The 9490-nt window shown below is 44.1% G+C and overlaps 1 protein-coding gene across 1 annotated transcript; it reads right to left on the reverse strand.

The window, feature by feature from the left end:
* Window positions 1–2981: 2981 nt before the first annotated feature.
* Window positions 2982–7762, reverse strand: LOC139385752 (cis-aconitate decarboxylase-like). The gene is made up of 6 exons (XM_071131017.1): window positions 7745–7762; window positions 7116–7173; window positions 6320–6507; window positions 5438–5530; window positions 4822–5027; window positions 2982–3927 (listed from the first exon to the last, which is right to left on the reverse strand). Exons 1-6 carry the CDS (start codon window positions 7760–7762, stop codon window positions 2982–2984), a joined length of 1509 nt encoding a protein of 502 aa, XP_070987118.1.
* Between the last annotated feature and the right edge of the window lie 1728 nt (window positions 7763–9490).

Consider the following 9490-nt stretch of genomic DNA (forward strand, 5'->3'; position numbering starts at 1 on the left):
CAGTCTCAGTCTCAGGTCTTTTGCAGACTCCATCAGGTTTTCTTCCAGAATGGTCCTGTATTTGGCTCCATCCATCTTCCCATCAATTTTAACCATCTTCCCTGTCCCTGCTGAAGAAAAGCAGGCCCAAACCATGATGCTGCCACCACCATGTTTGACAGTGGGGATGGTGTGTTCAGGGTGATGAGCTGTGTTGCTTTTACGCCAAACATAACGTTTTGCATTGTTGCCAAAAAGTTCAATTTTGGTTTCATCCGACCAGAGCACCTTCTTCCACATGTTTGGTGTGTCTCCCAGGTGGCTTGTGGCAAACTTTAAACGACACTTTTTATGGATATCTTTAAGAAATGGCTTTCTTCTTGCCACTCTTCCATAAAGGCCAGATTTGTGCAATATATGACTGATTGTTGTCCTATGGACAGAGTCTCCCACCTCAGCTGTAGATCTCTGCAGTTCATCCAGAGTGATCATGGGCCTCTTGGCTGCATCTCTGATCAGTCTTCTCCTTGTATGAGCTGAAAGTTTAGAGGGACGGCCAGGTCTTGGTAGATTTGCAGTGGTCTGATACTCCTTCCATTTCAATATTATCGCTTGCACAGTGCTCCTTGGGATGTTTAAAGCTTGGGAAATATTTTTGTATCCAAATCCGGCTTTAAACTTCTTCACAACAGTATCTCGGACCTGCCTGGTGTGTTCCTTGTTCTTCATGATGCTCTCTGCGCTTTTAACGGACCTCTGAGACTATCACAGTGCAGGTGCATTTATACGGAGACTTGATTACACACAGGTGGATTGTATTTATCATCATTAGTCATTTAGGTCAACATTGGATCATTCAGAGATCCTCACTGAACTTCTGGAGAGAGTTTGCTGCACTGAAAGTAAAGGGGCTGAATAATTTTGCACGCCCAATTTTTCAGTTTTTGATTTGTTAAAAAAGTTTGAAATATCCAATAAATGTCGTTCCACTTCATGATTGTGTCCCACTTGTTGTTGATTCTTCACAAAAAAATACAGTTTTATATCTTTATGTTTGAAGCCTGAAATGTGGCAAAAGGTCGCAAAGTTCAAGGGGGCCGAATACTTTCGCAAGGCACTGTATTTAATAAAAAAATGGAAAAGAGATTGAAAATATATTGAAATATGTTTAAAAAAAGACGAAAAATACAAAAAGTAAACAAGAGGACAACAAACCACGTCTGCATTGCTACGCCATCTTGGAAATAAAGTCAAATAAACAGCAATGTTACTGTTAAAACACATATGGTCAACTCTATCTGGACAGCTAGAATTCTGCTTATATCAAGCTATATCACAACCGTAAAGTTCAGGTGTTGAGTCTCCAAGACCATTAATTGAGTGCTTTTGAAGTGACAGGTTGGAGCGTACCCATGCCGCTCACGAGTACAGCAACAAGTTGTCATATGGCACAATACACTTCTGATCAAATTCGACCCATGTAATCAATTAAGCTATGCCAGCCTGAACATGTTTCCAATATGTACTGTTCCATTTACAACCATGAAAACCAATAGGCTACCAGGAAAACCATAATAGAATGTATCGATTTCTATGTGGAAACGTTCTGATATGCACACCCAAAAAAGTGAGCGCCAGTTTATGCTCTCACTGGAATACAGTGTCCCAACCACAATAATATACTGACCATTAGGATCTGAAATCGAGGATGAGAAAATAACATGTATATTTTCCCTTAGAAACTACAACCAGGAAAATATGTGACACTGGGTTGATGGTTCATGTTTTTACAATATCTGAAAAACAATATATTTGTTAGCAGAGTGAAAATAGTGCTTCTGATACAGTGAGTTAAACAAAGAGGAGAAAACAGGTGAGATGCAGAGTTTTCAGCCTTTATATTTAGAGATGAAAGTATAGAATAATACACAATTGATATAATATAATCTCAAAATGTAATCTCAAAATACAGAATAAGAAAATGAAGTACATTAATTTGATGTACATATACAGTACATCTATAGCACAGCCATCCTTCAAATTAATTGTTTCCATTCTCCCAATCCACACAGAACGGTAGAGATACATTGTCAAGTAAACACAGTAAATACATAAATGGATGCAGTAAAATGTACAGAACGTTATAATAATTTAGCTTTGGTTGTTTAGATAATTTCATGTACAGTTAAAGTTAATCACCTATAGTCTATCCCACCTCCCTCACATTGGAGGTAGATTCTTAATTTGAACTTAATTTAGCTTTAATTCTTTAAATCATTCAATGCAGTTAAATGTCTCTTCCCTCACATTGGAAGTAGATTCTTCATCATAACTTGTCTCACAGTAGAAAGTGTTAAAATGCTACAAGCAAAGTCCCTTCATGACACTATAGTAAACAGCAGTGGTGGAAAAAGTACCCAATTTTCATACTTGAGTAAAAGTAAAGATGCCTTAACAGAAAATGACTCAAGTGAAAGTGAAAGTCACCCAGTAAAATACTTATTGAGCAAAAGTCTAAAAGTATTTGATTTGAAATATACTTAAGTATCAAAAGTAAATGTAATTAAAATATATACCTAAGTATAAAAAGTAATGTTACTTTACTTCTAAAAGTAGTATTTTGTATTTATTTACGGATAGTCAGGGGCACACTCCAATACTCAGACATCATTTACAAATGAAGCATTTGTGTTTAGTGAGTCCATGGTGAAATAAAATGAAAACCCCCAAAAACTACTTAAGTAGTAGTTTAAAGTATTTTTACTTAACTACTTTACACCACTGGCAAACAGAACATCCAAAACCAACATAAGTCATGCACACCTGAAGATGCAAGCTCATGGCCTGTATATGTCTATAGACACCTGATGTGAAATGCAGAAAGATCAGCTGGTCAGAAAAGAGTGATGTGATGAGGTGTATATTTGTTTGTGTGTGTGTGTGTGTGTGTGTGTGTGTGTGTGTCTGTGTGTGTGTGTGCACGTCTGTGATGTGTGTGTGTTTCACTGCAGCTGTGCCAGTAGAGGAGAGCAGTCCTCCAGTCTGTCCAGTCCCTCTACAGCCTCAATCAGCCCCTCCACCTTTTCCCTGGGTAGGACCGCACCAGCATTGCTACAGAACTTCTTCTTCAGGCTCTCATTGGTCAGCGGGTTGCGCCAGTGACCATAGAAAGTATCACAGCGTCCCTTCAGCACATCCCCACCCACCAGCGTCACCTGCACCTCGCCATACATGTTGTCAAAGTTAGCCGGGTTGTCATGGGGATGCTCAACGCGGACACGCCCCAGCAAGGCCAGCAGGTCGGGACGCTGTAGTGCCTCCTGGGAGAATGAGAACACGGTGACCTCCCCATCCAGCAGTGCAGAGCAGGCATTGAACTGGAAGGAGTGTCTGGCCTGGTGCTCCGACTCCGGGAATGGACGGTTAATGTACTTGGAGTGGGGAACCCTCAGCAAGATGTCCTGCACCTGACCTACAACCTGTGACCCTCGCCCCATCCCCTGTGACCCCAGCTCCCCCAGCAGTAGCTTGTGCACTGAGGCAGCAGCGTCGGCCACCCAGTGCATCCCCAGGTGGGCCGGGAACCTCTTGAACCCCATGTCCTGGTCCTCTAGTAGGAACCGCAACCCCGCCTCCTCTGGAGAGGTCAAAGGCTGTGGGGCGTAGTCCTCGTAGAAGGCACTGAACCCCGCGACCCCGGAGGTGTCATCCAGGACCCTGGGAGAAGCCTCCAGTCCTATTGAGGACAGCAGAGCCGCCTCCAGCCCCAGCCGCGCAGCGTTTCCGATGTGGAGGGGTTTAGACTGGGTGGCCGCATTCGCCATGGGGGCTCCTGATAGGCTGGCAGCGATGGCCAGGGCGTGGCTACACTGAGAGCGTTCCAGAGAGAGGAGGCGGGCGCAGGCTGCAGCACTACCCAGAGTACCCACGACGGTGGGGGGGTGGAATCTGGAGGGAGGGTAGGGGTGTGGAAGGGGGGTGGAGAGAGGGAGGGACAGAGGGGGGGGGGGGGACAGAGAGAGATCAGATGTTTTGGAAGCACAGGTTGATGACTAAACTAAAACTAAAATAAACATGTCTATTTTAGTAGCAGCCTAATTGAGTAATCTTGAGTAAAGTGTCTGTCTCAGTCATTATTAAATGATTCCTGGACCAGTGAGTACAAGTGTCTGTCTAGCAGGTTGACGTTTATTGTCGTGGATCTTGTCCTGGAGGCAGAACTGAGCGCTTTCCCCTTAGATAGGCCAGCTGCAAAATCAAAATTGGCTATATTCATGAAAACAAATATTAGCTTCTTGGTCTTAATTTAAGGTTAGAGTTAGGCAATAGGAATAGCAGTGTGGTTAAGGTTACGGTTAGGTTTCAAATCTGATTGTATGACTTTGTGCCTGTGCCAAATAGTGACCACTCTGCAGAGCTGCCTCCAGAACAAGATTCCTGATAAAAAAACGCTAACTTGCATTTGTCTAAAGTGAGGACAGGTGTCTGTCTAGTGCATAATGGAATACTACTGGACAGGACAGCCATCTGGTCTATACAGTTTAGGTCTGCGTAGGGAGGAGAGGCTGAGAGTCTGTTTTAGCGGTATTGAGGGATTTAACAAATGATAAGTCATTTCACCACATTCTCACAGTGTAAACACAGTAGAACGGCTGTAATGGTGTTTAAACACCTATGTCTGAGAGAATCCACCTGTTAAACTAAACAAATTAGACTAGCCACTGAGCTTCTCCTATCCCAGAGGCAGGCTGGTAGAATACCACACAAACAGACCTGTAGGCATTGAGAATACTGTATTTTACAGCCCCATAGAGAGCACCAGAGAAATGGTCCAGTCCTCACCTCTTGGGGATATTCTGAGCCTCGTTGGAGAACCTCATCAGGCGTCCCTGGACCTCTATCCCAACGTTGAAGGCCAACAGGAAGTCCCGCCCACTAGGCTTTCTGTTGTTGGGCAGCATATCGCTGACTGCCAGTAGGGCAGGAAGGACCGCCCCCGACGGGTGAGTAGCAGGGTGCCAGGTGTCGTCAAAGTCCATGGAGTGGGTCTGTACAGGACAACCGACACGCAACAGGCACACAATAGGCACAGTTAGCCCAAACACAACAGACAACAGATAAACAGAAGGTGAAGGTTGAGGGGTTCCTTTTTCCAGGTTGCGTGGCTGAATGATTGTGGTGGTGGTGGTGGTGATGGTATAAGACCAAGTCCATATTATGGCAAGAACAGCTCAAATAAGCAACAGGAACATTCCATCACTACTTTAAGACATTAAGGTATCTGTGGTACACGAGCAATGGACATTAGATCTGTACTTTGGTCTGATGAGTCATAATTTGAGATTTTTGGTTCCTACCACCGTAGCTACTGTCTCTCCGCTACAGTGTTTATGGTCTTCTACCTTACGTATATCTACACTCATGTCTATACAGATCTACTGTAGATGTATCTACTCACGGCCACTCCATTGACGAAGGCAGCAAGGGTTGGGGAGAGTCTGATTCCTCTGCGTCCGTAAACAGAACTGACATCATCGGGAGCATACATGTGCTGCAGGACACAGGAGAGATAGTAGGGAGAGGTAGAGAGAAAGAACAGATGGACAACATAACTGTTAAAACAACCTGTTTTTCTCCTCTTCCTAACAACACTGTGTCCATATCACGCTGTGTTTCCACACAGCTACACATGAACTTAATCGCCATGGGGACTGTGAGTGACCAATTTTTACAGAGTACATTCCTTCATTCCTGTCCTGACTAAGTGATGACAGAGTGTCTGCCTCTAACAGTTATGTAGTCTGTCAACTGTCTCTGTCTAACCTTAACCCTAGTTCCAGTGACTGTGTGTTGTCTGCAAGCTGTCTCTTACACACTGTTACAACACTGGGCTGAGCTGTCAGTAAGGGAAAGCCCTTGCCTCTTCATGTTGTGTCCTCTCCTTCATCTGCACTGGTGTGCCAACCTGGTAGACTGACATCACTACAAGCTATCTGCTTTCACATCAGTTAGGGGTAGGGTGAAGGGTGAAGGGAAGGAGACGAGGAGAAAAGGAAGCTGAAAGATGCTGGTTCAAGTCTCAGGCGACACAAAAATGGGAATGGAACTGAACTAGCAGTTGAGAAGCTGCTAGTCTCTGAGCCCATACACCATCGCCTGCCGTTGGGCCCTTGAGCAAGGCACTTAACCCCCCACAATTGCTCTGTATCCAGGGGTGCTCTGTGCGGCTGACCCTGTGCCTCTCAACGTGTGTGCGTGTGTATATCGGGTGTTGGGAAAGGCAGAAGACAAGTTTCTGATGTAACCAATGGACAATAAAGTATCCATTCTATTATCTCACCTGACAGTGCTGTAGGGCCAGCTGGAAGACGTGTGTGGTGCTGCCCAGTAGTCCCACTCCGATGGAGTCCAGAACCATCCTCTTGCTACGGTGGAGCAGGGTGGGGGTCAGATGGTGGGGCTGGACACCCTGGATAAACTGTCCAAAACTGTCCGTCACACTGTCCTCTGAGGCTGGACGCTGTATCACTGGAAGGAAGGAGGAGAGGAGGGGGATGGGAGGAAATGAAGAGTGATGAGGAGGATGATGAGGAGAGAAGGAGGATGAGGGGGAGGAGAGGAGGAGGCGGAGGGGGAGTGAGGGGTGAGGGAGGAGAGGTGGAAAGGGGAAGGAAGAAAGGGGGAGAGGAGGAGGAGAGAGGGAAAAGGGGAGAGGTGTTGACGAGGACGAGGAGAGGGGAGAAGGGAGACGAGGACAGGAGTAGACAGGAATGTTTAAAACCTCCCCAGTATGTTCTAAGCTCAGTTTATTCACATCTGAACTGAGACGGAGAAACAGAGGAGAGTTAGAGAATCAACACAGACAGCCTATGTCAATGTAGGTCTATGTAGCCTAGGTCTATGTACAGTATAGACCTGACCAACACATCCTGTATGAATAGAACAGAACAGACCAATATTTACTACTGTCAAACATAAGCTTTCTCATATCCAAGCCAGTGTATGTGTCTGTGTGTGTGTGTGTGTGTGTGTGTGTGTGTGTGTGTGTTTTGATATTGTGATAAAGGAAAATCCTAACACAGGATGGCGACAGCTGAGAGTACACAGTACAGAGTAGAGTGCTGAGCAGAGCTTACCTTCCAGGGCAGGCTGGTGGAGTCCTCTCAGTGTAGCAGACATGGGTCTGATGGATCTCTGACAAACACACAAACAGACAGCCATATGTCAGTAATACAGTCCTGACAGACGGATAGAGAGAAAGATAGAGAGAGAGAATGAACATAAAACAGCTTGGGGAGCTGTGTGTAGCCAGGTGTGACGTGAGTCATTAAAACAGAATTCCCCATGACTACATCAAATTATAAAAAAAAACACCTGATCGTATAAGATGATAAAGCTTGAGTCTTGAAGTATTCACCATACAAATCACAGACAGACAGACAGACAGACAGACAGACAGACAGACAGACATACATACAACTTTATTCTCTCTCGGCTTCTAACCTCACACACTGACGGTCAGTGGGAATAGAGAGAGACTAACATATATCAATGTATGATTAATCAGTTAATGCCTGGTGTCCATATAGCACATATTACAGCCACACACATCACCAACAGTCAACAACATCCTTTCTAGGTCTCTAACCAGACACACTGACAGGGAATGGGATAGAGAGAGACCCATACTATAAATATCAATAATTTCATATAATTCTCATATAGGTTATATGCATAGTGAGTGACAATAGTGACTGGTGCTTACCTGTACTTTGAAGAGCATGTTCTCTGTCTGTTGTCACTCTCTCTGTGGTTAAATTCTTCCCTCGTTGTTTGACTGTCTGTCCTCTGTTTTGTCGTTTTGGGCTCTTCTCTCTGTTTGTCCTCCTTCTCTCAATTCTTATTTCTCTTCCTCGTAGATCTGTTGGTGAGATGGAGAGATAGATGAATGGATGGAGGAAGAAAATATGTAGAAGAGGAGGCAGGTTGTCTCTCAGGTGAAGTCTGTCAGTCTTTTATATTCTAGAGGGACAAAGATCCCCGATACTGGGCAGGAAGGGGGAGGGAGTGGGATGGAGGGGCAGGGAGGGGGGGGGGGGGGGGGTAACAGAGAGGGGCAGGGAAGGGCAGGGAGGGGGACTGAGAGGGGCGGGAGGGGGGGGGGGGCAGATAAGGGTGGGAGGGGCATACAGGGGGACAGAGAGAGGCAGGAAATTCCACAAACAAGAACCTCTACTCCGATAACAAGCTGGGATTTTCCCTCACTATCATCAGCATCAGGAGGAAGGCATTTTCTTCTTAGGTAAGGTGTCATTGTTATACTCCAGAGAGATAAAGATCCCTGATACAGGACAGAAAGGGGCAGGGGGGTCATTCCACCAATTCGGTGCCTTATGAGATGTGTGACTTGGTGGGGCAAAAAAATGATGTCATAAAGAGCATATGTTGAACCTAATAAAAACAAGAGGTTAAATAAATAAAAAAATGTGTAAAAAAAAGTATCAGGGTTGACGATTTCACCTTAAATCAGCCATAAATTCCCTTGTGATAATGGGATGGAAGCTTGTGTGCAACAGGGAGGGGCAATTGAATGCAAGTAAAAAAATTCAAAAAAAAGTGAATTGTTTAGACATGTCTAGCCTGTTTATCTATGGATAACAGGGTTGACGTGTTCTGCTCCACCCACCCAGTTTTTCACCACAAATTTTTTTTTTTTTTTTTTAAAGAGTAGAACCAGTCCGTCCACCTGCTTTTACACTGATTTCACTAGATGTTCAATGTCTCATTGTTTAAAAGGAATAGTTTCACCATATTAAAACAAGAGTTCAGTTCAGATGATCGGTTGATCTTAAAATGAGGGCTAGGTTTATTTGCATTTTTTTTAAACCTTTATTTCATTAATCTTCAGAACATACATACAACATACAAAATAACTAGGGCTTTACAGATGAAAGATGGCGCCGAATGATAGGGCAGCCGCGCTTCCAGCCCCTAAGCAACTTGTTTTTTTTACAAGAATTTCACTACACTGACAATTTTTTATTTAACATTTATTTCACCTTTATTTAACCAGGTAAGCTAGTTGAAAACAAGATCTAATTTCCAACTGCAACCTGACATCTGCTAAACATGTGTATGTGTCACGTTCATTGAATGGAGGAGACCAAGGCGCAGCGTGATATGAATACATCTTCTATATTTAATGAAGAAAGAACACTAAATCAAACTTACAAAACAACAAATGACCGTGACGCTGTATATAAACAGTGCAGACACAGGCAACTAGACATAGACAATAACCCACAAATTACCCAAAGATGGCTGCCTAAATATGGTTCCCAATCAGAGACAACGATACACACCTGCCTCTAATTGAGAACCAATCTAGGCAACCATAGACATATATAACACCTAGATAGTCAACAACCCCAAAAACCTACAAAACCCCTAGACAGTACAAAAAACACATACATCACCCATGTCACAACCTGACCTAACCAAAACAATAAAG

The sequence above is a fragment of the Oncorhynchus clarkii genome, chromosome 27 (genome assembly GCF_045791955.1).
Source record: "Oncorhynchus clarkii lewisi isolate Uvic-CL-2024 chromosome 27, UVic_Ocla_1.0, whole genome shotgun sequence".
Classification (NCBI taxonomy): Eukaryota; Metazoa; Chordata; class Actinopteri; order Salmoniformes; family Salmonidae; genus Oncorhynchus; species Oncorhynchus clarkii.